Below are 27,169 nucleotides of genomic sequence, written 5' to 3' on the forward strand. Positions count from 1 at the left end.
CGTCTCAGACAGGCCAAAACCCCTGGCAGTTACCTCATTAGGGAAAGCGATCGGAGACCGGGGTCATTTGTGCTGTCATTTCTGAGCAAAACAAGTGTTGTTAACCATTTCAGGTAGTGTGTTAGGTATTTTTGTTATTTTATGTTTTTTTCAGAGCAATTATGAAACAAAAGAAAAAATGTAGTGTTTTATTTATTTATTTTTTTTCTTTTCTTAAGTCTTGCACTTTCGATACAAATCACACAATGTACACACAGACATTGAAAACGCACGGATCATGGTAAAGCATTGATCGGTCACTTGGAAGGACAGAAAGTGTGGAGTTAGCTTCTGGGAGTTAGAGCAGCAGTTTAAGGGTTAAAGCAGCTTAATACAATACAGGAAGAAACATCTTGATGGCTGAAGTTGATGCTGGCTATGTGATAAAGAAAAGGTGTGGGAGGACAGTGGTAATGCAGTATGAAGATGTCAACAAAGAGCTATTGTTAGAAACTGGATAGATCAGTAATCTAAAAGATTGCATGCAGCAGCAATTGTTTTATACAAAAACTAAATTTGAGCATAACTTAAGTCTTGATTGATCAATACTTTTATGAGTTGCCAGTTGCAACAAATATGACTATAAGCAAGCAGCATACAGTTTCCCCAGGTCATAAATATATGGGCAGACATTTTATTGCTAATTACTTGGTATATACCAGGTGTGGTAAATCAATTGGTAATTTGTGTTGTCTATCCTAACACTTTACTTAATTGTAATTACCTGTTAAACTCTGTATTTAAATCAAAGTGTTGTATATACACACTGATGAAGGCTTTTTGGCTGAAACATGTTTGTGACTTTCCTTATGGATTAGAAATTTTATGTTTGTTCTTTAAAAAATGAAGCTGTGAAATGAAGAGTAAGCAATGAAAATTACTTTTTGGAATCCATTACTTTTTCTTGAGTGCAGACCTTCGTCACATTGCTTTGAATTGATACACAAAAAAGCCCCACCCACACAAGGCAGCACAGTGGTTTGGGTGGGCCAGGGTAGTTCATATTGAAAATTAGTTTTAGTTTTTTTGACGGGACTACAATTAATACAGCAGCTGTAGAATGCACTATGAGATGCATACAGTACCTGCTTACCATTAATTGTGTTTATTTCTTGGATGTCAGCTTGCAGCATTTATGTTTACACTAATTGCTGGTAAACTGAAAAAAATATGGGGCTGAACATACAAATGCATTCTCTGAAAAAGAAAACGGTACCATGTACACATTTGGGGCGCAGAGAAATTTAATTTTTCTAACTTGTTGGTAATGAACTTACATTTTATAATATATAAGAATGTAACACATTGGTATATCTGTTAATGTACTGCATATGTCTTCATTCTTTTATTAGGATCATTGCAATGTGTGGCGATTATTACATTGGTGGACGACGGTTTTCTTCGCTGTCAGACCTTATTGGCTATTACAGTTATGTGTCCTGTTTACTTCAAGGGGAAAAACTGCTTTCTCCAGTGGCACCTCCAGAGGTGGGTATTTGTGTTGATTTTCACAGGAGTGGTTAGTTAACTTTAAAGGAGGGGGGTTTATCATTTAAACCTGGTTTAAAACATTTCTATAATTTAACCCTGTAATCTACAATTGATTTATTTTCCAATTCAGGATGTCATTAGGAATATGACAAATGTATTGTCAATGAATAGCAGCTCAATTAGAAATGTTTTAAATGGGCAAAACAACTCTTAAGTGTTGAATCAGTTTTAAAAAAACAATCCACGGTTGATCATTTCATTGATTCAACACTTATCTTTGATTTATGCCTTACTTTAAACTGTAACTCTTTATAATCTTGATTATCCATGTCATGGCATGGGGTTAAGTTCATGAAGGGCAGGGCAATGGTGCCTTCGTTGGGCGTGAAGATTCAGGGGCACCAAGGCAGTTCTAGGAGGCAGAAATATAAATCCAATCCAAGGGCACCAAGGCAATTTCATACTCATGCATAAAACAGCAACAACAAAAAAACAAACAAACTAGAGAGCCTATTATGCTGATGAAATGTGAATTCAAACAAAGAAAGATGTGTTTTTTTGGATGATTCACACACTAATTGTTACAAAAATAAAGTATAGGTCACTTTTCCATTGTAAAAATAAAATGGTATAAAAATAGCCAATTTTAAAAACAAACTTTCATAATGAAAAATACAAAGGGTAATTAACTAACCTCTTTTGTGAAAACCTACATTTTACTTGTTAAAAAGCAGAACTACGTAAGGTAGTGAAAAGGTATTACACAAAAATAAATGAAAACAGAAATCGATCCACTTCTCACTGTGTTTCGTTCACTATTATGTTGGCTCTCCTGCTCGTTTCATAACGCAGAGAGCTGCTACTTGAACCATGTCATGCATAGCTACTTGCTATCTTTTTTGTGTTTTTTTTGTGTAAGGATTTGAGCAAAACTAATAATTGTCTATGTGTTTATATGTTCATTTTTAGTATTGATATTCTGGGGGGGGGGGGGGGGGGGGGGGGGGGGGAATAACACCGAATTACAAAACGGCGACATTCATGTCTATAAATTAACAATGTATATACACCGAAGACATGGAAGGAATCAGAATGTGTATTGCACTGTTGCATTTTAAAGTATTGCAATTTTAAGCATAGAAGCAGATCTCCTTATACCGTATATGATCACAGAACATGTGATTGTGTAATGTGGCATACGTTTTAAGTGTTTTTTTTTTTTTGTTTTTTTTTTCACTAAGCTGTAAATTTAAAAATATACAGGTGTACATTATTTGAAAGATATTCACATGTATGTCAAATAGCGGAGAGCGAAGCTTCGGAAACCAATTAAATTGTAGCTGCTAAAGAAATGGCCTGAAAACCCTCTGCTGTTTTGATATTTTTTGTTAAATGCCTAAATTATCTTAACACAGTGGAATGCAAACTGTACAAGTGGCTCTTAACATGTGAAGGCACAACCAGTTTCTGTAGTTTGTGATGAAAGTTTACATTATTATTATTATTATTATTATTATTGTTGTCAGGGACGAATTGTTGCGCACCCATTTCTTACCTGAACATGATGGATGGACATATAGGCAACTTCTGCAGCAAGAGGCTTGGGTACTGCGGTTATTTCACACCCTGCCATGTAAACGGTATATGAATAGGGCATAGGCACTCTGTTTCTCTCAGTTTTTGCTACATTATGGAGTTGTGCAACTTTTGTCAACACACTGAAATAACAATGTATCGCAAAATTATAGACAGTTATTTTAATAACCCTGAAATAAAACTGATTAACTACAGAACTGTTTTAAATTGTGCTTCTCTGTCTGTGTGTGCATGGAAGCCACATAACCGAGCAAGTGCTTCTGCTAAATTTTACTTTTTTTTTTTCGCAGCAGCTTTTTCAAATGAGTGTTGAATATTATAGTGTTTAATATCCCCTCATGGCAAATTGAGTTATTTATTGTATTAAATATGTAGGTCTGTGTGATCCACACAGTTCTACTTAGTCTAGTAACTTGTACCGAAACTAGCCCTTATACTTTCAAAGATTAGTAAAAGCAATAATACATAATGTAAAAGTGTTGCACGTGTTTTATGTCTCGTATCCTGTGCATAACATTTTAAATTAGTAAGTAGTTTAAGTAAAATGTGTATGATTTGAAAATGTAATTACAGCCTGTGGAAGATAGAAGGAGAGTCCGAGCCATCCTTCCATACACCAAAGTGCCAGAAACAGATGAAATCAGGTAAAAATAGTACAAATAAATAGCTGTGGCTTGGACATAAACCGTAAAAAGTTATTAATTCTTTAAATGTGTGGAATAGATTTTTGAGATGCAAAGCAGTTACAGAACTGGATGTTTTGAAATGCAGTAAAGTGTAGTTCATTTTTAGTTACTTTAATTTTTTATTTGGGTCTTCTCATAATATTTGAACACTTAAAAAGAAAAAAAAAAATCCGTTGTTTTCCCAGGATACAGAACTTAGCATTATTACTGGAGCATATTTTTGCAAATGACTTATAGTTACTTTCACTTGTGGCATGCAAGCCATCGCCACAAACAATGTAAATATTTGAGGAAGGCAGGACTAGTTGAAAAGCTAAAAATAGATGTTTAGATAAAACTACAGTAATCATTTATTATGCTTTGTCAAACATTAAAATATTACAACTTGTATTAAATACTAGGCTCTTGTCATTATAGGTAAAGTGAAACTTTACAGTTCTTGGTTTGTTATACCCAGTTTACATAGACAACCAAATGTAATTATTAATTAGTGCACTCCGTTTATAAGAATCCCATCCACCCCGGGTGATTTGATTCTAATAAGTGGTTGATGCTTAAAAGCAGACCGATATGATTACAATTAGCAAAAGCGTCTCATTTCACATGAAAACAAGTCCTTGTGTGTAAGCAACTTGTTATATGATCATGATTATGTTTACTTATGGCATATGAATTAAAATGACATTACAGTACAGTATTGTACTGTCAAGACTACAACTGCATTTAAGCACCTGTGGCTTGCTTTTTTTTTCATTTGCGATGCAAATCTCAGTTTGCCCTGAAATGGTGCTTATAAGCAGATTGGTTGATTCTTACAAGCGGAGTGTTATAGCATGGTTAGTATAGGAATTATTTTGTCCCAGTGGTTTTGATCACTATGCAGTTGATTCTTATATCAGTAATTCTTGTAAACTGAGTGCACTGTAATAATAATAATAATAATAATAATAATAATAATAATAATAATAATAATAACTCAGTGTGTTTTTTTTTTTATCAAATTGTGCAATGATTGTAGCTATTTTTATGTAAGTCATTTAACATAGTTTTCATTCTTGTCTCAGTAATTCCCATGTTGTATGTGTCTGCTCAGTTTCCTTAAAGGGGACATGTTTATAGTTCACAATGAACTAGATGATGGATGGATGTGGGTTACAAATGTGAGGACAGAGGAGCAAGGTCTCATTGTAGAGGACCTGGTGGAGGAAGTGGTGAGTAAACTGTTTTATTTGTTTTTTCCAACAAACATTGAAAAAGATCTAAATAACATGAATTTTAACTTTTTTTGTTGGGAGAAGACAGCTGTCTAACCAATAAATCAACCCATGATGATTTGGACACACACCTAGAAAGCCATCATATGCCAATCCTCAAAATTAACAAGAAACTCCCAATTACAATGATTCTATTCTCTTTTAATTGCTTTCACATTGCACGTTGAGCATCTCATCCCTTCATTCTGACATGTTACCATCTGCACCATGTATAAACACATACATTTATATACATTTTTTATTTTTTTATTTAAGGGACGAGAAGAGGATCCACATGAGGGCAAAGTGTGAGTAGATTATTTATCTTATTCACCAACAGGTATATATTTAGCTAAAAAAAATTGAATACTAATACAGTGGATTGTAACAAGATTTAAATTGTTAAATTTGAAAGTAAAATATTCTTGTATAGACATTTGTAACATTCTTTCATTAGTTTACCCTTTTGTGCATGTTCTTAATTAAAAAAAAAAAAACATCCTTTGTCGACTTACAAGTTTACATTCACTAACTGTAGCTTCAGCTGCATCACTCAACCTCCCATCTTTATTGCCACTGAACTGCTGTAAATGGACAAGATCCATAATATACCCATAATAAATATGGTGCAAGCTCCACTGTGCTCAGGGAAGAAAAGCAAATGTTGTGTTTTTGATATTCTAACAGTTTACTTGAAGTGTCTACAGAGTTTACCTTTGTAGCAAGGTACTGTAAAGGGTATGGGGCAGTTCTGCTTTTTAAAGGCACAAGGCACAGGAGTTCATATGAGATTATTCCCCTTCTTTTTAGTGTTTTTTGCATTTAACACCATTTCTTGTTCTATATTAACATAAACACTTATATTGAGAATATAAATGTATGTAATACAATTTATTTTAAATGGGGTTTGATTCAGAATAGAGGAAGTTGTTGAGAGTTTAACTCACCACAGGTGCAGTGTAAATGTTGACAACAGGGTATTAAGAAGGTACTTTAGGTGTTTTTTTTTTTTTTTTTTTTATTTAATGATTTATGGTATTTAAACAGGTTAGTTGTGTTTATTTATTTTCAGCGAGTCCGTTTTGACCTATCCATAGTCTGTAAAATAGTGTTCAAAGCCATCGATTTCATTGGCTGAAACTTGGCCAGAGAGAGATGACTAAGCATGCAGCTTTGAGTCAGGGCTGACTCATAGGTACTGCTGCTGATGCTGGTATTACAGTGAAGAAACAGAGATGGATCTCGTTCCAGTGTTTTTTGTTTTCTAATGTGGTATTTCCTTTGTTGTTGTAGCTGGTACCATGGAAAAGTCAACAAACAAGAAGCTTGCAACCTGCTGATGACAGGTAAGTGCCTGTTATCTTTACAGATTTATTAAGTCTTAATATAACGGACATGCTTTGTATATAAATAAACATGGACTTCTGTATCAAACGCAGTAGTGACATGCAAAATGTAAAAAAATAAATTAAAAAAAATGTTAAACCTTTGGCTGGAAAGAAATAATGAAAAGTATAGGATAGACACTTTTCACTGCCTGGAATTTTGTGGCTACGTGATGCAGTAAAGTGCATCCATTAGATTATCGGTTACTGTATTCCTGCACCAAAAGTTCACAGGGACAGGCGCAATGGTTGCATGGAGGAAGAACCTCAGGAATTGAAAATAGGAGAGGTGCTTCGTGACTTAAGGATGAGTGCAGGGTTTTCTCTTGGCTTGCGGAGGTGACACCAAACCAATACGCATCCAGGGCTGGGAAGCAACTGTTGTTTACCCCCAAGGGGAACCCAGAGGTGGCAGAATGGGAAGAATGGAAAGAAAGTTAGGATAGATTTGGCCAGGGGTCCCTTCTGGCTCATGGTTGTCGAAGCCAGCATGGGTGGGCAAAGGTGGGAAGTGAGCTTCATTTGCCCCAGAGCGAGACTGTTGCAGAGCTGGAGCAGCATAGTGGTTGAGGAAGGGATGGAGGAAACGCAAGACAGAGAATGAGGGCCTGACTTGGGGTTTAAATAGGGAGATTGGTGGGACAGAGTATTAGCCCTAGCTCGTGCCCCCAGAACCGCACTAAGGTTAGAATTAGTTGGTCGGTTTTATACTGTTTCCTAAAGAGGTTTTTATTTTACAATGAACAAAAATATAAACACAACATGCAACAATTTCAAAGATTTTACTGAGTTACAGTTCTTATAAGGAAATCAAGTCAATTGAAATAAATTCATTAGGTCCTAATCTATGGATTTCACATGACTGGGAATACAGATATACATCTGTTGGTCACAGATACCTTAAAAAAAAAAAAAAAAAAAAAAAAGGTAGGGGCGTGGATCAGAACACTAGTCAGTATCTGGTGTGACCACTGTTTGACTCATGCAGAGCGACACATCTCCTTCGCATACAGTTGATCAGGCTGTTGATTGTGGCCTGTGGAATGTTGTCCCACTCCTCTTAAATGGCTGTGCGAGGTTGCTGGATATTGGCGGGTACTGGAACACGCCGTCGTAAACGTCGATCCAGAGCATCCCAAACATGCTCAGTGGGTGACATGTCTGGTGGGTCATGAAAGAACTGGGACATTTTCAGCTTCCAGGAATTGTGTACAGATCATTGCGACATGGGGCCGTGCATTATCATGCTGAAACATGAGGTGATGGCGGCGGATGAATGGCACTACAATGGGCCTCAGGATCTCGTCACGGTATCTCTGTGCATTCAAATTGCCATCGATAAAATGCAATTGTGTCTGTTGTCCGTAGCTTATGCCTGCCCATACTGTAACCACAACGTTGAAATCAGCAAACCGCTCGCCCACACAACGCCATACACACTGTCTGCCATCTGCCCGGTACAGTTGAAACAGGGATTCATCCGAGAAGAGCACACTTCTCCAGCTTGCCAGTGGCCATCGAAGGTGAGCATTTGCCCACTGAAGTCGGTTTCGATGCCGAACTGCAGTCAGGTCAAGACTCTGGTGAGGACAACAAGCATAGAAATGAACTTCCCTGAGACGGTTTCTGACAGTTTGTGCAGAAATCTTTCGGTTGTGCACTCCCACAGTTTCACCAGCTGTCCGGGCGGGTGGTCTTAGACGATCCCGCAGGTGAAGAAGCCGGATGTGGAGCTCCTGGGCTGGTGTGGTTACACGTGGTCTGCGGTTGTGAGGCCGGTTGGACGTACTGCCAAATTCTCTAAAACGGCGTTGGAGGCGGCTTATGATAGAGAAATGAATATTCAATTCTCTGGCAACAGCTCTGGTGGACATTCCTGCAGGCAGCACGCCAATTGCACGCTCCCTCAAAACTTGAGACATCTGTGGCATTGTGTTGTGTGACAAAACTGCACATTTGAGTTTGTACTTTTATTGTCCCCAGCACAAGGTGCACCTGTGTAATGATCATGCTGTTTAATCAGCTTCTTGATATGCCACACCTGTAAGGTGGATGGATTATCTTGGCAAAGGAGAAATGCTCACTAACAGGGATGTAAACAAATTTGTGCACAATATTTGAGAGAAATAAGCACTTTGTTCATATGGAAAATTTCTGTGATCTTTTATTTCAGCTCATGAAACATGGGACCAACACTTTACATGTTGCGTTTATATTTTTGTTCAGTGTAGTTTAAGGACAGCACTCGCATAAAAAAAAATGGATGCAAAGTAGGATGTAAATTAGCAAAAATACACAAATAGGCCTACATAGTAAGTGTTTGGTACACATGGAAGAAATAAGAGTAAGACAGTACTCGTTCATTTTTGCAAATGTACCCTATGGTAGTTCCAGGTAAAACAAATTAAATTGCAAATATTCAATTTGTGTAGGCAAGATTCCCAACTTATTCTAGTACTTTTGAATAATTATTTTTTTATAATCTTAACAACTGACTTTAAATGAAACTTGCATTGAAGTAATATCTTTTTTATTTAGTAGGACAAATATGCAGTTTTCTTATCAGACCTTCAGATAACACGCCTGGCGACTACTCTTTATTCTTTCGGACGAATGAATCTATCCAGAGGTTTAAAATATGTCCCACTCCAAACAATCAGTATATGATGGGAGGGAGATACTACAACAGGTAAGTAACATGCTAATATGAAACACATATGCTTTTTTCAAGTTGTAAGACAAATAAAAATAAACTCTCACTATTGGCAGTTTCTGTTTGAATAACTGTATGGCAATGAGATCCTAGTCCTGAAAAATACAATATATTGCAGTTAAATGAACAAGGGCTTAAGTTGGGTACTTAGGTTTTTTGTTTTAATTTAAAAGATGAACATGTTAAACAATGGCCACTAGGGGATTGTCTGGAATGGATACTTTTCTTTTAATTTCCCCTGTAGTATTGATGACATCATTGACCACTATAAAAAAGAGCAGATTGTGGAGGGTTACAACCTGAAGGACCCTGTTTCAGTGCAGGTATGTTCATAATATCTATGTGTCTGCACAGGTTTGTTTTTTTATTTAATTTACATTTGTGGAATGAATAGCACTCTCAACATGCCTTGTTTTGAAAGACAAGGCACCACCCTCATTTCCAGGGCCTAGGAGGTGCTTCGAACAACATGTTTATCCAATTTTTGGAAAAGCCTTTTTTAATGTCGGTGACAAGAACTGCACTAAAAACCCCAGAACTGTGCTTTGAGAACACTACCACTGGGTTCTTGATTTTTAATGTATTTAATGACCTGGATTTAGAAGACCACTGGCACTTTGCAGATCTGTTTTAAAGCTAATGGTACATTCTTAATAAACCATAATAGTTTCAGTAGTACTTCAGTTTTTAGTATAACAAGAAGTCCTCAAACTTTACATTTTCTTTTTTTGTTCTGTTTTTGTGTAACTTCAGAATCAGGAACAAGTGCTTTCTGATATTGTGGATGGAAAAGAAATCTACAACACAATCAGACGTAAGACGAAAGATGCTTTCTACAAAAACATTGTCAAGAAAGGCTACCTCCTAATACACAAAGGTAAGTGTTTGTACATGTATACCGTATTCCTTCAAGTTTAAGATGCACTTTTTTAAACATTTTTTTCTTTTCAAAAATAGCCTGTGTCTTAAATTGAAGTACAGTGTAGTGATCCGTGTATTAAAATTGCCAACAACAGACGTGACTACCCGAGCACACAAACAGCAGCATAACTGACTGCTGAGAAAAGAACAGACAACACTGCCCGAATACACAAGCAGCAACGTGACTTACTATTGACAGCAAACTTTGTCAGCGTTTTCTAAAAAAAAATCACAATTTGGCTCTTTATCCAGATGTTGCTCCATAGTACGCCGCAGTGTTAAAACCGCAGCACGCACATATTTAGCCATTCAGAAAAAAATTCCCCAGTCATCCAGGCAGTTCTGTTTGCCCGTAACCCACACGCAGGTGGTGAAGTCCTCTAAAACAACATGGGGTTTTTGATTTGTCAATCACATTATTCACTGCCATCCACTTTACAGCAAAGCAGGAATGAAGTTATTTTCTTTTCTCTTTCCAGGCATGCTTCTTTGCTTGCTGTTGCAGTCACTGCTGTTTTTTCAAACTGTAAACCCGATACTCCGTACAGGAATTAAATAGCCATGGTACAGTACAGTGGTAATCGCTCAGTAATGAGGTGCAAACAGCTGATTGATCTGTCAAGCTTTTACTACAGTAAAGTGCTACCTTATGTTTTGAAATCTATGTGTACGACAAGAATAGATTCTGAACAAGGAGCCACCTTCCTCTAAATAGCATGAGTAACAGGCATTATGAGTTTCAGGTGGTTATTCACTCACACATATTACAGATCATCACTAACATTTGTGGAGGATAGCAATCAATTAGCACAAAACATTTTACAACCGTCATAGAGTTCAGTTATTCTTACAATTAGAGTTCAAGTACATCAAATTACATTCCTCATTCCGTCTGAAATTACTAACTTTTGGAATATAGATGTCCAGTGTGTGTCTCAAAAGAAAGCAATCAATTAATCTATTACTGCAATCAAGTTATTCATTTAAAAAATGTACAACAATTATTATAATCTATACTCACACCTTTTAGGTACAATTTTTACAATTCTAATTCATAAATACAAGTCAGTTGCACATTAAATCGTAGTAGTTTTACTATTTCTCGTTCAGATGCCTAGTACACATTTCTTAAGGAACAGCAGTCATTTAGCACATTACCCATGTGGTTGCTGTTCCTTATTAAGAAAAGCTGTTTTTAATTTGCCATTTTTTAAACTTTCTGGCAAGGTATTTTTGTCATTTGTAGCAAATACGAACGACTGATTTTTATGTGGCATATTCAGATATTTGTGCCAGAAATAATTAGGGATGTGATTTTGGTACATTTTTATGAACCTTTAAATGCTATGCAGTTGTCAGCGTTATCAACCATATCTACCTACACACACACACACACACTCTTTATGTCACATTATGATTAGGGGTCTACTTAAATAGCAGTAAATTTGTATTTTTTTTCACGGGTAGGTTATGGAATAAAATTAGGATTTTGTGGACATTTCGTAGACCTACTGGTACTTGCTTCCTTACTAAAGCAGAATGCTGTCATTTAAAGGCAGACATGCAACATCCCCCAGCAGTTGCTGCTGACATTCTCAATCTGGTGTGGACTTGCCGATACATTGAAACTGCACGTCCTCCATCCTCTGAACTGGCTGGAAGTGTAAGGCAAAGCGCTGCCAAGTTATACAGATGTGAAGTCAATTACAAACAGTCCCAAAACTTGGTTACCCAAGGACACCTGGCATACTTTTAATAAAGGCAATAAATGTACTATGTTCATTGCCATGATATTTGTCCCACCCAATAATTAATTTTATTAGCACTGAGTCAAAACAAAGAAAACGTGCCTATTTGGGCCTAAAATTCTAACTGCGTTTAAAAAGCAAGCAGCAGACTGTTTGAAGTGAGGTGGCTGTGCTAGATCATACCTGTAGTACTGATTTAACTTGACTACAACTGACAGGAATACTTCTTGTTCTGCACGGACTTTCCAGTTTGTTTTCTGAAAGCTGTTTATTTTACGTTCTGTTCAGCAGCCTCTGTAGTAACCTTTCATCTATTGTGTGGTTCTGAAGCTAAATAGGGACCGATGGTGTTTTCTCCTAAGACTCATTACAAAATGTGCAAAAGTTACCGCCCTCTGCATGTACAGTTTCTTTGGAAAATATCTTGACACGATCATCAGCCAAAATATACTTTTGCTTTTTTTGCTTTATCATTCATTTCTGGTATTTTACCACCAGTGCTGAAATCTAGATTTTAGCAACCTAAACCAAAACAATGCTGCACTGACTTTGTCCCACCCCCTACTGTACAGGACAGGTCACAGAAAAGCCAGTACAAACGCACTGAAATTCTGATTAAAACATTGTTGTCATTTGAACAGTAAACAAGAATGTTATCCGTTTTGATTGTTTTTTTGTAAATGTTATTTGTCTAAGGATGTGGTTGTTTTTTTTGGCCGATGTACAATGCGCACAGGATGGCCAAGGAATAAAAACAGAAGGAAGATGCATAGTTTGCGTCGCTTGCGGTGTGCAGTAGTTCATTTAAACAAAGGTTTTTTTTTTTTTTTTTTTTTTTCCTCTTGTACTTGTTTCTCTCTGTACTTGTCCGGTATTCATTGGCCCCTAAAAGAGGTGAATTTCACGGTGACCCCTCAATTTCCCAATTTCCTCAAAATCGCGATTTAGGTAGACCCCTAATTATGATGTATCCAGACAGCTCTGGCTAGTATTTTATAAGCAAAAACACTCTAAATAAGCAAATAACTTTTTAACATCGCAAAGATTTAACTATAAAGTTTTTAAAAAAAAAAAAAAAAAAAAATGTACACACCAAAGTATATATTGAAGTCAGGGCTGTCACTCGATTATTTAATTTTTGATTGGTTAGCCTAATTTATGGGCATTAGTTGATTAACCAGTAGATTCATTGTTAGATTCACATTTTTAATAAAGGTAATGATCTTATAGTGGCTGTCCTGCATTTAATACTAAAAAATTCAACAGGATCATTTTTTAATTTTTTTTTTTAAAAAGCGCAATGGGAATTTGGTATTTTTTAAAAGCACTTGTATTATTTTTATCTTGGTAAATGTCTCTTGTTGGTATTTGTACTACACTATTGAGATGGATCTCTGCTGGTCCTGTTGGCACAAGGTTAATAAACAAAACTTTTTTAGATTTTTTTTTAAATATTATATTAAAAGAACAAAACATAATAATTAGAAAGCTACTTGGCGGCAATTGCCAAACCCCTTCTTTTTAATAATATCCGCTCTTACTGTGGCACCAGAGCAGGTGGATACGTAACGGACTGGCTGTATGTGATCATAAATGATTAAAATCAGTACATTAAAAAATATGCATTTGGTAAAATTTGCCACGTGACCGATTTATACATCTAGGATGTTATTCAACGTTTAACCACTACTTTAGAGTTTCGGTAGTGTGTGCAAATTTTGAAAAAAGCAGGGGACATAATGCTGGAAAAATCTACTTTTCCATCTTAAAAATCTACTTGCCCCTTCCACATCCGACAAAACAAAGCAGAATATAACTCTTATGATTTTGGTTTTATTTAACAGTGAACGCAATTAATTAGTGATTAACAGGGGCGGAGTTTGCTTTGTAGCTTGACCAGGACCAAATTACTCAAGAGAAAGGTTCCCTGTGAGTCCACCTCACCTGAACAAATGTATAACATATTTTAAGGAAAGGTTTCTTTCAGAGCAGTTTGGAACACAATTGCTAGTAAATTTAAGTAACATACTAAGTACAACAATAATAAACTCCACTTGGGAGTGATTGAAATATAAAAATAGCTTCTGCCTGTTTTTTTCACTCTTTCTCTAAGCTGAGTCCAACTCCTGATGTACAGGTGTTTTTAGTTTCTTGCATCACAGATACAAAGTCATTGCTAACTGTTTCTGCTGCTTTGTGGAATTCAGGTTTTTCTTGACGTTTGTTTTGTAACCGCTGAACCGCGGATTTTTAAAGGACTTATTTGTAACCTGTCAGGTTTCTCTGCATTTTGTACTGTTTTTCTAGCAAAATGCATGCAATGTTTAAAACTGAAGCTTGGGAGGACATTCACCTTTCAGCAGGACAATGATCCCAAGCACAAGGCCAAAGCAACATTGGAGTGGCTCAAGAACAAAAAGGTGAATGTCCTGCAGTGGCCCAGTCAAAGTCCTGACCTCAATCCCATTGAGGATCTGTGGCACTATTTGAAAATTGTGGTCCACAAGCGTCGTCCAACCAACCTGAACAACCTGGAGCAAATCTGCCAAGAAGAATGGGCCAAAATCACTCTGACACTGTGCAAAGCTGGTACATACTTGCCCCAAAAGACTTAAAGCTGTTATTGCAGCGAAAGGTGGCTCTACCAAATTAATGTGTGGAGGTTGAATACTTATGCAAGCAAGATATTTCAGTTTTTTATTTTTCTTAAAAATATTTCCCAACATAAAGCCAATGTCACATTACAATAATTGATTCTGAGTTTCAGTGTTTTAAAGTAAAATATCGAACAGAACGAAATTTCAATGTACCATTTGTAATTCAGTAATATGAGAGAATTGATCAGGGGTCTGAATACTTTTTGCAAGCCACTGTATGTATTGCTTGCTTGTCCTAAGCATTTATTGCTTCCTTTTTTTTTTTTTTGCAGAGAGCTGCATTTTTCCTCTAAAATGACTAGAATGTCTGAAAACATTATTCTGTACATTTCTATGTCAGTCACATTCAGAATTTAATTTTTTAAATTATGTGTTTGCATGTGTTTAAGATACGGAGGTGTGCTTTCCTAACTTTCCTAAATTTATGTACTAATTACTCTGACAAAGAAAGAATCGCATAGCTGCAACAATTGGGCAGATAAAATGCTGTCATGTCTATTCCAACCAGGAGGGGTCAAATTGACCGCTACATATAAAACATATTATAACAGTTAAATGTTGAGGTATTATTTGTATTAAGAACATAAGAACATAAGAAAGTTTACAAACGAGAGGAGGCCATTCGGCCCATCTTGCTCGTTTGGTTGTTAGTAGCTTATTGATCCCAAAATCTCATCAAGCAGCTTCTTGAAGGATCCCAGGGTGTCAGCTTCAACAACATTACTGGGGAGTTGATTCCAGACCCTCACAATTCTCTGTGTAAAAAAGTGTCTCCTATTTTCTGTTCTGAATGCCCCTTTTTCTAAACTCCATTTGTGACCCCTGGTCCTTGTTTCTTTTTTCAGGCTGAAAAAGTCCCTTGCGTCGACACTGTCAATACCTTTTAGAATTTTGAATGCTTGAATTAGGTCGCCACGTAGTCTTCTTTGTTCAAGACTGAACAGATTCAATTCTTTTAGCCTGTCTGCATATGACATGCCTTTCAAGCCCGGAATAATTCTGGTCGCTCTTCTTTGCACTCTTTCTAGAGCAGCAATATCTTTTTTATAGCGAGGTGACCAGAACTGCACACAATATTCAAGATGAGGTCTTACAAGTGCATTGTACAGTTTTAACATTACTTCCCTTGATTTAAATTCAACACTTTTCACAATGTATCCAAGTATCTTGTTAGCCTTTTTTATAGCTTCCCCACATTGCCTAGATGAAGACATTTCTGAGTCAACAAAAACTCCTAGGTCTTTTTCATAGATTCCTTCTCCAATTTCAATATCTCCCATATGATATTTATAATGTACATTTTTATTTCCTGCGTGCAGTACCTTACACTTTTCTCTATTAAATGTCATTTGCCATGTATCTGCCCAGTTCTGAATCTTGTCTAGATCATTTTGAATGACCTTTGCTGCTGCAACAGTGTTTGCCACTCCTCCTACTTTTGTGTCGTCTGCAAATTTAACAAGTTTGCTTACTATACCAGAATCTAAATCATTAATGTAGATTAGGAATAGCAGAGGACCTAATACTGATCCCTGTGGTACACCGCTGGTTACCACACTCCATTCTGAGGTTTTTCCTCTAATCAGTACTTTCTGTTTTCTACATGTTAACCACTCCCTAATCCATGTACATGTGTTTCCTTGAATCCCAACTGCGTTCAGTTTGAGAATTAATCTTTTGTGCGGGACTTTGTCAAAAGCTTTCTGGAAATCTAAATAAACCATGTCATATGCTTTGCAATTATCCATTATCGATGTTGCATCCTCAAAAAAATCAAGCAAGTTAGTTAGGCACGATCTCCCTTTCCTAAAACCATGTTGACTGTCTCCCAGTACCCTGTTACCATATAGGTAATTTTCCATTTTGGCTCTTATTATAGTTTCCATAAGTTTGCATATAATAGAAGTCAGGCTTACTGGTCTGTAGTTACCTGGTTCAGTTTTGTTTCCCTTTTTGTGGATCGGTATTACGTTTGCAATTTTCCAGTCTGTCGGTACCACCCCTGTGTCAAGAGACTGCTGCATGATCTTGGTTAGCGGTTTGTAAATTACTTCTTTCATTTCTTTGAGTACTACTGGGAGGATCTCATCCGGCCCAGGGGATTTGTTTATTTTAAGAGCTCCTAGTCCCTTTAACACTTCTGCCTCAGTTATGCTAAAGTTATTTAAAACTGGATAGGAACTGGATGACATGTGGGGCATGTTGTCAGTATCTTCCTTTGTAAAAACTTGTGAAAAGTAATCATTTAACATATTTGCTATTTTTTTTCTTCCTCTACGATTTTGCCATTTGTATCTCTTAAACATTTAATCTCCTCTTTGAATGTTCTCTTGCTGTTGTAATATTGGAAAAACATTTTGGAATTGGTTTTAGCTCCCTTAGCAATGTTCATTTCTATTTCTCTCTTGGCCTTTCTAACTTCCTTTTTGACTTGCATTTGCAGTTCTGTGTACTCTTTCTGTGTACTTTCTTTTTGGTCCTTTTTTAATGCTCTGTAAAGTGCCTTTTTTCGCTGAATATTTTTTTTAATTGATCTATTAAACCATTTTGGCAATTTAGTTTTACATTTAGATTTGTCTACTTTAGGGATATAATTGTTTTGCGCCTCTAGTACTACGTTTTTGAAGAACAACCATCCTTCTTCTGTGGGTGTTTTCTCTATTTTACTCCAATCTACTTCTGTTAGTCTCTGTTTCATGCCTTCATAGTTTGCTTTTCTAAAATTGTAAACCTTAGCTTTAGTCTTTACTTTTGAGGATTTAAAAAACACTTCAAATGAGACCATGTTGTGGTCTGAGTTTGCCAGTGGTTCTCTGACCTCTGTTTTAGTTATTCTATCTTCGTTATTTGAAAAGACTAAATCAAGGCATGCCTCCCCTCTAGTGGGTGCCTTCACAAATTGTGTTAGGAAGCAGTCATTTGTCATTTCCACCATTTCTATTTCATCCTTCGCGCTACCCACCGGGTTTTCCCATTTTATTTGGGGGAAGTTGAAATCCCCCATTAGTATGGCTTCTCCTTTGCTACACACATTTCTAATGTCATTGTATAACAGATTATTGTGCTCACCGTCTGAATCTGGCGGTCTATAGCATGCTCCTATTATTATGCCTTTTGAATTTTTGTCCGTTATTCTGACCCATATTGATTCGGTTTTATTTTCTTTGTCCAGGTTTAACACCTGGGCTTCAAGACTGTTTCTTATGTATAGCGCTACCCCTCCTCCTCTTCTGTCCTGCCTGTCTTTCCTATACAGTGTATACCCACAAATATTATATTCGTCCCCATCACTCTCAGATAACCACGTTTCTGTAACACCTATCACATCATAGTTACCTGTTAGTGCAGTAGCTTCAAGTTCTAGAATTTTGTTTCTGATACTTCTAGCATTTAGATAAATACATTTAATGGTTGTCTTACCTGAGTTGTTGTTCTTGTTTTGATGCGGTCTCCCTTCTGTTTTTTTGTTGATTTCTCCCCCCTTCCTTTCTAGTTTAAATGCTTCCGAACCTGCTCGAGGATCTTTTCTCCAAGTAGACTAGTTCCCTTGTTATTTAAATGCAGTCCATCCCGTCTATACAGATAGTCCTCGTTGTAGAAAGTGGTCCAATGATCAAGATAGGTGAAGCCTTCCCGTGTGCACCACGTCTTCAGCCATTGGTTTTGATTAATTATTTCCAGCTGTCCATATGGTCCTTTGCAAGGTGCGGGTAGTATACCAGAAAATACCACAGTTTTGGTTTTCTCTTTTAATTTCCTTCCTAGCTCTCTGAATTTGTTTTGCAGGGATTTTGGTCTGTCTCTTCCAATGTTGTTTGTACCGATGTGGACGACTACTACCGGGTCGTCTCCTGTTCGTTCTAGGAGCCTGTCCACGTTTTCAGTGATGTGCTTGACCGAGGCTCCCGGAAGGCAGCACACTGTTGTAGTAAGGGGGTCCAAACTGCGAACTGAACTTGCTGTGTTTCTCAATATGGAGTCCCCAACAATCATGACCTCCCTTCTTTTTGCTGTCTGGTCACCACTGTCAATGGGGTCCTGGATGTTGTTCCTTTCATTCTCTTGTTGTTGGTTCTGCTCATCACAATTCTGAAGTGACTCAAATCTGTTGGTTGTTTTGATTTCTGGTGGTTGTGTTTGACGAAGTTTCTTTTTTTCCCTGCTTCTGCCTACCTGAACCCAGCTGTTCTGACCTTCTATCTCCCTGGTGGCTTTCAGTCTGTTAGGGGTGATGCAGACTTCCATGAATTGTGGGTGTGCCAGTTCCTCAAGATCTTGTTGCTGTCTCACTTCTTCCAGCTCCATTTCTAGCATGCTTACTAGTTTATGCAAATCCTGGATCGCGCGGCACTTTACGCACACTTGGTTTAGCTCCGCTGGGTTTTCTCGGATTTCCCACATCAAGCAGGTGTCACAGATTACTGGCTTGAAGACCATGTTGAGGGTTTTTTTTTTTTTTGAAGTTTAGTTTCTTCTGCAGCCGTCAACCTGCTTTCAAACTGCTTCGAAACTGCTCTGTACTTTTCCACGCTGTACTTCTCCCACTCGCTGTCGCTTCCACTCGCTGTCGCTGGGAAGACTGCCTCGTTTAACTGCGTTGTTCTGCTGTGCTGTCGGCTCCTCCCCTCGCCCGTGTCTCAAAACGACGCTGAATTTGAATCAGCTGCTCCGAGTTTCAGCTTGTTTGTTATCAGAAAAACACACGCGGCTGTGTTTCCCCAATGTCCTCTGTTTTCTGATTAAAGCAATTCAAGATGCAATTTCTCCTTTCTGCTTCGAAACTGCTCTGTACTTTTCCACGCTGTACTTCTCCCACTCGCTGTCGCTTCCACTCGCTGTCGCTGGGAAGCTTCCACTCGCTGTCGCTGGGAATTCGAATGTCGCTATTCATCAGTCGGGACTTGCAGCCATGTATTGAAGTTTGATTATATCAGTCTGCATTCCTCAAGTGGGCAGTCTTCTTGCATTTCTATTGTTTCTATTAGCCTCCTGATAGCCCATCATCAGTCTTGACAGCTTATGGTGCTCGGCTGTCTGTGTGATGGTCTGCTTATTTTCTGTATGTTTTCGATGCACTCTGGTTACTATATAAATCACTAGTTTTTCTAAGAAATTAATTGTTACCCCAATACACATTGAAAATGGATCGCGGAAGATTGCAGAAAAGCATGCTGCATGTTCTTTTTCAGCAATCAGCAGACTAGTCCAGAGAAACCAGGAAACCAGCTCAGTGAGGGACATTCCACTTCCTGGAAGGCAGAGGGTCACCACACCGGCCCACCTTGTTATGGTGAGCTTTATGCTGACGGTGGGGCAGTGGAAGTGTGATGATGTGAGGAGGAATCTCCTTTAACACAAGAACACTTTTAGTGCAGATTGAGGGCAACGTTACTGCTCAGCAATACATTGATGAAGTCCTTGAGGCAATAATTTTTCTGATCTGGAAGTGTCGATTTTCAAGCAGGACCACGCAAGACCACACAGCGCTTAGATTACAATTGCATGACTTCAAGAAAACAATGTCAAGGTCTTGCCGTGGCCAGCTTTTTCTCCTGACCTCAGTCCTATAGAACATCTGTGGGACCAAATCACCAGCTGGCTGCAGCTGCACAGGAAGAGTGGCGGAACAGCCCACAGCAGTCCATCCAGAGGTTAATTAGGTCTATGCGTCCACGCTACCAGGATTGTGTTAATGCTCAGGGAGGTCATACCCGATACTAATTTTGTACTGTTTTCATTTTGACAGTGTGTCACGTTTCATACTGAACACTTATGATTCTTTGATCTGTATTTTTGTTCACATTTTCTGTGATTTTATTTCATGTCTATGTTTAAATTATTTGATAAAATCCATTAGACCCGAGTGTTGCATTTCTTTTGTGCGTCATTCATCTCACAATGCCTACTTTCTGATGTTCAATGTCCTTAAAACACGACATACACCATGTTAAATACAACTCAAGCATTTCTTTCCATAACGTGCTATACGCCAGGCTTCTCATTTAGCAAAATCTGATATATCCACTGAGCCAATCGTCGTGCAGTATTGCAGTCCCATTATGGCAGTGCCCAGGAGGACTGTATAGTAGTGTATTTAATCTTGTAAATTGTGATTTTATGATTAAATGATGAGTAATTTTTAAAAAAATGCATGGCAGTTAATTTTCTAACAGGGTGTAGCAATGGTGAATAAGCATTTACAAGTAATGCTTAGAAAACAGTCACTTGATCGGAACTGAAACCTCCTTTCATCTCCCTTGCAATGCTAACCCCACTTAATGGTGTTTTAAGTTTGTGTTCTCCCTCTGCGCGGGATGCGAAATTTATTGCTTGAATTTACTGAAACGCGTTGCATCTTTAGAAGCAAGTGTAAAGTCATTTTACAAAAATGTGGAGATTTATACTTTGTTACGACCCTGACTGAAGATGTCAATAGCAAAGGGGGCCGGTTGTACTAATGAGGTCAAACAATAGGTCATGTTTTACTAAACATTTTAAAACTAATAAACAAACAATTACCATAATTAAACACTATGGTAGTATGTTGCTTAAAACATAACAACACAATATTCATCATAAAGTTGAGTTCTTTTCTTTAAACAGTAACATGTTTAAAGCTTGGGACTCGCTGTCTGTAGCTTGGTGTTTACTTATCGTCGGCATATTTTAAGTGATTGAAAGCTGAAATTACATTTTCAAAAACACTTCTCATACCAATACAGTATTGGTGAGCGATAATCAGTTTGTTTGAAAACTAGGCTTTAATCACTGATAGTAGGTGCACAGGCGGTAATTTTCCGTGAGTGCTCCCCGGCTCAAGCACCAATGGGGGAAAGTAAGGTCCTGCACAGTGCAAATAAATCACCTGTTCTATCAAAGCATACCTATAGTAGATACAGCGTCTGACAGTTCTGGCAGATTCTATTGTACTTGCTGAAGTGGTTTTCTTTCACTGCTAATTAAAAAAAAAAAAAAGCCACCTAGCTGACAATTTCATCCCGAGGGCAAAACACCTAATGTGGAATCAATTTATTTATACAGAAAAGCACAATGAAATGGATATCCTAGTTTTGCATCTAAACTCTTCATATAATATTTATTTTATTTGTTCTATGTTTTATTACCAGGCAAAGGTAAAAGGTGGAAAAACCTGTACTTCATCCTGGAGGGGAATGATGCCCAGCTAATCTACTTTGAAAGTGAAAAGCGAGCCACCAAACCCAAAGGTTTGATTGACCTGAGTGTCTGTACTGTGTATGGGGTCCATGACAGTCTGTTTGGCAGGTAAGCTAACAACATGTTCTCTTCTCTTTCCTTCATATTCTTTATAAGTTGTGACCTGTGCATGTTTGTTCAATATGTTGCAAGAAATCTGTCTTCTCACAAAACAGTTCACCCAGGTTTAGGGGGTAGGAAGTAAACAGGCACAGGTACAGCTTGGTGTTCAAAAGTAATAAGCCTGTCCAGTTTTGTGTCTACTGTCAGGCTGTCTTCCTCAATCCTCTTTTGTAGTGAATTATTTCCTAATAATTACATTTCTTGGAGATGTAATTGTACACCGGACAATAGTATAAAAACCTTAAGCTCTGAATTTGTATCGGCATGTTTATACAAGTGTTTTTGTATTTCACTAAGTGCCCATTACACTCTTTTTCAGGCCAAACTGTTTTCAGATTGTAGTTCAGCACTTTAGCGAGGAGCATTACTTCTTCTACTTTGCAGGAGAGACTCCTGAACAGGCTCAGGTATGTATGAATACAGGAAATAGTAAAGCTAAACATTTTGACTGCATAGGTCTTGATTATTAACGATATTCCCTTGTTTTTTTTTTAATAGGACTGGATGAAATGTTTGCAAACATTTTGCAGTAATTTAAGAAAACCAACTCAGGCATCATCCAATAAGCGTCTTCGGCAGGTAGATTTGTTTTATAATTGTATTTCCCATCACTATATTATTAACCTGTGTTGTAGTGATTCATCCCATACCAACGTGATATCATACCGTATCATGCTAAAGGTATGTGTTGTTTGTATCAAGAACAAAAGCACAACAGAGCTCATTATAGTTCACCAAAAGGTTCTTTAAGAAAGAATACACGTGATTTATAGCTGTATGAATGTATGATACATACCCACCCTAGCTTGTTTAATTTTAGTTTTTTTAACAAAATAGTCCAGAGTTAAAAGGTCATTTGATCTTGTTGTACATCATACAAATAGTCAATCTGGACCATAATTTGCATCGTGATGCATATTGTATCGCAAACTGCATATTGTGATAAGTATCACATCGTGACATTAGTGTATCATTACACCCCTGAGTATTAACTAAAAATGAACTAAAGAATTATACAGTATTCATTTCATAAGATTATATTTAAAAAAAAAAAAAAAAAGTATGCATATGTAATTTAATACATAAGTTGGACAAGAAGTCCAAAGCATTGATGGACTGTTGTGTGCTGGTTTGAGTTATACAGCACAAGTAACCAGTAGCATTTTTTTTTTTTTTTTTTTTGGTTTGTTTTCAGGTCAGCAGCTTATGTTTATATGTTGAAGAGGCCCACAAACTTCCGGTGAAACATTTCACAAATCCCTACTGTAACATTTATCTGAACAGTGTGCAGGTAGCAAAAACACACCCCAGGGAGGGGCAGAACCCTGTATGGACAGAAGAATTCATATTCGAGTGAGTTTTTTCTTGTGTGTCAAAGTTTTATAGAGAGACAGAATGATGATTGTTACTGTTATCAATATTAGTATGATCGTTAGTATTTGTGTTTAGAGTTTTGTTATATTTTTCTTTTTTCTTTTAGTGACCTCTCAAGTGAAATAAACCGTTTTGAAATAAGCTTGAGTAACAAGACCAAAAAGAGCAAAGATCCAGATATATGTAAGTAATCACTGAGATATATATATGACTTCTATATATATATATATATATATATATATATATATATATATATATATATATATATATATATATATATATATATATATATAGACACACACACACACACAGACAGCCAGCCGGTCAGCTCTGGAAAAAATTAAGAGACCACTGCAAATTTTTCTTAAATCAGCATCTCTACATGTGTGGCAGCCATTACATTACAGTGTCTGTTGAATTCCAACACAGGCACACCTCATTCTACTGAATGAGGTACTGATTAGGGGATCACCTGAACCAAATCTTATTTAATGAGGAAAAGTATAAAAACCACTCCTGTGGTCATCACTATCCTCTTGCAATAGGACCAGCTGGATGGCAAAACAGTGCTAGTAGTACCTCAAAAGTAATTGGAATAAAAAAATAACTATTGACCATGCCCAAAGAGTTGAAAAGGAAAGTTTTGAGTGAGGAAAAGAAGGGTTCAATTCTGACTTTACTGGCAGAGGGATACAGTGAGCGTCGGGTTGTTTCCATCCTTAAAATTAAAACGGCGGTTCATAAGAATAAGGTCAAGCAGCACACACTGGGGACAACAAAGCTACAGACCGGCAGAGGGCGAAAACGACTCTCCACTGACCGGGATGACCGCCAACTCATTCGAATGTCACTCAGCAACCGTAGGATGACATCAAGTGACCTACAAAAAGAATGGCAAACGGCAGCTGGGGTGAAGTGCACGGCGAGGACGGTTCGAAACAGGCTCCTAGGGGCAGGGCTGAAGTCGTGCAAAGCTAGAAAAAAGCCCTTCATCAGTGAGAAGCAAAGAAGAGCCAGGCTGCAAAATACCATAAGGATTGGACCATAGAGGACTGGAGTAAGGTCATCTTCTCTGATGAGTCCAATTTTCAGCTTTGCCCAACACCTGGTCGTCTAATGGTTATACGGAGACCTGGAGAGGCCTACAAGCCACAGTGTCTCGCACCCACTGTGAAATGTGGTGGAGGATCGGTGATGATCTGGGGGTGCTTCAGCAAGGCTGGAATCGGGCAGATTTGTCTTTGTGAAGGACGCATGAATCAAGCCAAGTACAAGGTTGTCCTGGAAGAAAACTTGCTTCCTTCTGCTCTGACAATGTTCCCCAGCTCTGAGGATTGGTTTTTCCAGCAGGACAATGCTCCATGCCATACAGCCAGGTCAATCAAGGTGTGGATGGAGGACCACCAGATCAAGACCCTGTCATGGCCAGCCCAATCTCCAGACCTGAACCCCATTGAAAACCTCTGGAATGTGATCAAGAGGAAGATGGATGGTCACAAGCCATCAAACAAAACCGAGCTGCTTGAATTTTTGCGCCAGGAGTGGCATAAAGTCACCCAACATCAATTTGAAAGACTGGTGGAGAGCATGCCAAGACGCATGAAAGCTGTGATTGAAAATCAGGGTTATTCCACCAAATATTGATTTCTGAACTCTTCCTAAGTTAAAACATTAGTATTGTGTTGTTTAAAAATGAATATGAACTTATTTTCTTTGCATTATTCGAGGTCTGACAACACTGCATCTTTTTTGTTATTTTGACCAGTTGTCATTTTCTGCAAATAAATGCTCTAAATGACAATATTTTTATTTGGAATTTGGGAGAAATGTTGTCAGTAGTTTATAGAATAAAACAAAAATGTTCATTTTACCCAAGCACATACCTATAAGTAGTAAAACCAGAGAAACTGATCATTTTGCAGTGGTCTCTTAATTTTTTCCAGAGCTGTGTGTGGGTGGGTGTGTGTGTATATATATATATATATATATATATATATATATATATATATATATATATATATAAATATATATATATGTAAAATATACACAGGGTGTACAAAATATTATAAACCTGGCATATTGTCTTGTGCATTATCATTAGTCCTGTAAAATGTAACAGAACTTTAGAATCTTGAAACTGAATTCATCGGTGGCATACGTTTCATGCATCCTGAGCAGTGCAGTCCAGAAACATTTGTTTGGCTTATAACAGCATTATTATCCTCTGCATCTTTCCTCCTAAGCATCGGTGTGCATTGCAGCAGTATTTACCTGCTTGATGATTGAGCTGGACATTCATTAAGAGCCCTCACCTTTTGCTCAGTGCACCTATCTGCTGCTGCAGTAAAATTATCAGGAAATAGGCACTGCATCGGACATATGCTTCAGTACAATTTTAATTCAGAATATAATGGCTTAGAAATAAATGTGGTAATGCATTTGCTTCAACTGTCTTTGAAATTACTTTTTTTTTTTTTATTTGCTTTGTATTAGTATTAGAGCTGCGTCTCCCATGTTAGACCAAAATGTGTTTTTTTTCTGGAAAATGCAGCTGATTTAGCTTTTTTTTTCCCACATCTTTGTCCAGTTACAACCATACATAGTCTAGTATGGTATGATCTTAATTAATAGATAATATCAATTCTGGCTTAATTTATTAATGTACCTTTTTTTTTTTTTTTTTTTTTTTTTTTTTTTTTTTTAAACACCTGTATTAAAATATATATTTACCTGTTTACCTATGGTCTGTTCTGTTGAATTTCAGTGTTCATGCGATGCCAGCTTAGTAGGTTGCAGAAAGGCCAAATGATAGATGAGTGGTTCCCTCTCAGCTCCCACATTCCTCTGAAAGGAATTGAACCTGGCTCAGTTCGGGTGAGAGCACGATATTCGATGGAGAAAATCATGCCAGAGGAAGAATACAGTGAATTCAAGGAGGTAAGCATTAGTCAGTGGGGTAGATAGTCAACTAAAATATATTGCAAACTACCAGGAAAATTACAATATTTAGATTAGCATCATTTTTGTATATAATAAAACCAGCAGTGCAATAATTGTCACCTTATGTTATATACAATCAAGTAACTTAAACAGTTTACTTTTGGAAGTTGGAAAATAAATAATATGCTAAATGGCAAAACTAAAACAGGTCTTCGTTCAGATGTTCGTGCACCACAAAAGGTGCAGCTTTTTATTTTTAATTTTTTTTATATCCCAGCTATTAGGACTTTGATTAGACATCTGAAGATATGTTTATTTAAATTACAGCAACTGATATCAATAATTATTGTTTTAATGTTTTGATTGATTATTTTCTTGTACTAGCTCATATTGCTGAAGGAATTTCATGTCGTCTATGCTCTGGCCCATGTTTGTGGACAGGACCGCACGCTACTGGCTAGCATTTTATTGAGAATATTTCGTCATGAAAGAATGGAAGCACCACTACTAAGAACACTAAATGACAGGGAAATAAGCATGGAAGGTGGGCATTTCTCTGCTTCCAACAATTCAGTAACAAACGTCATACACACAGTTGCTCCTATTTGTGCATTTGGAATAAATTAATGATTTTATACGTATGAACCCTAGTTTGTTGCCAGTATTGTTTAGCACAGGGCTCTCCAACCCTGGTCCTGGAGAGCCCCTGTCCAGCAGGTTTTATAGGTGTTTTTACATCATCAGTGGCTAAAGATCTGGAACACCTGTTAATCTTGACTACTTAAGCCAATAATTTGCTTGATTTAAGTAACTGAGAGATTGGTTGAAACGAAAACCAGCAACCACAGTAGCTCTCCAGGACAAGGGTTGGAGACCCCTGGTCTAGCAGAAACTGGTGTTTTGTGTGCCATCTTCATAGAGAACTATGTTAAACGCTGTATTCACTGTGTTATTGATGGTTAAATCTGTTCGAAAGAAGTTGAACCCCCCAAGAAATGAGCAGCGTACACTTTTGATGTCATCTGACT

The 27,169-nt window shown here is 37.4% G+C and overlaps 1 protein-coding gene across 3 annotated transcripts in view; it reads left to right on the forward strand.

The window, feature by feature from the left end:
• The window catches only part of LOC121312929 (ras GTPase-activating protein 1-like), a 64,122-nt gene that overhangs the window by 31,113 nt on the left and 5,840 nt on the right, over positions 1–27,169 (forward strand). For 2 of the 3 annotated variants that reach the window (XM_041244871.1, XM_041244862.1), the window contains exons 2-17: positions 1–113; positions 1,392–1,527; positions 3,700–3,770; positions 4,906–5,023; positions 5,342–5,373; positions 6,359–6,411; positions 8,989–9,139; positions 9,408–9,486; positions 9,917–10,040; positions 21,617–21,773; positions 22,147–22,234; positions 22,326–22,406; positions 23,023–23,180; positions 23,308–23,384; positions 25,966–26,138; positions 26,526–26,685. The exon at positions 1–113 is cut by the window's left edge and continues 40 nt beyond it. In XM_041244871.1, the coding sequence (XP_041100805.1) occupies positions 1–113; positions 1,392–1,527; positions 3,700–3,770; positions 4,906–5,023; positions 5,342–5,373; positions 6,359–6,411; positions 8,989–9,139; positions 9,408–9,486; positions 9,917–10,040; positions 21,617–21,773; positions 22,147–22,234; positions 22,326–22,406; positions 23,023–23,180; positions 23,308–23,384; positions 25,966–26,138; positions 26,526–26,685 (1,771 nt within the window). The remainder of the gene's footprint in view (positions 114–1,391; positions 1,528–3,699; positions 3,771–4,905; positions 5,024–5,341; positions 5,374–6,358; positions 6,412–8,988; positions 9,140–9,407; positions 9,487–9,916; positions 10,041–21,616; positions 21,774–22,146; positions 22,235–22,325; positions 22,407–23,022; positions 23,181–23,307; positions 23,385–25,965; positions 26,139–26,525; positions 26,686–27,169) is intronic. The other variant, XM_041244882.1, reaches the window with a different exon arrangement.

This window comes from Polyodon spathula, chromosome 1 (genome assembly GCF_017654505.1).
Source record: "Polyodon spathula isolate WHYD16114869_AA chromosome 1, ASM1765450v1, whole genome shotgun sequence".
In the NCBI taxonomy this organism is placed as follows: Eukaryota; Metazoa; Chordata; class Actinopteri; order Acipenseriformes; family Polyodontidae; genus Polyodon; species Polyodon spathula.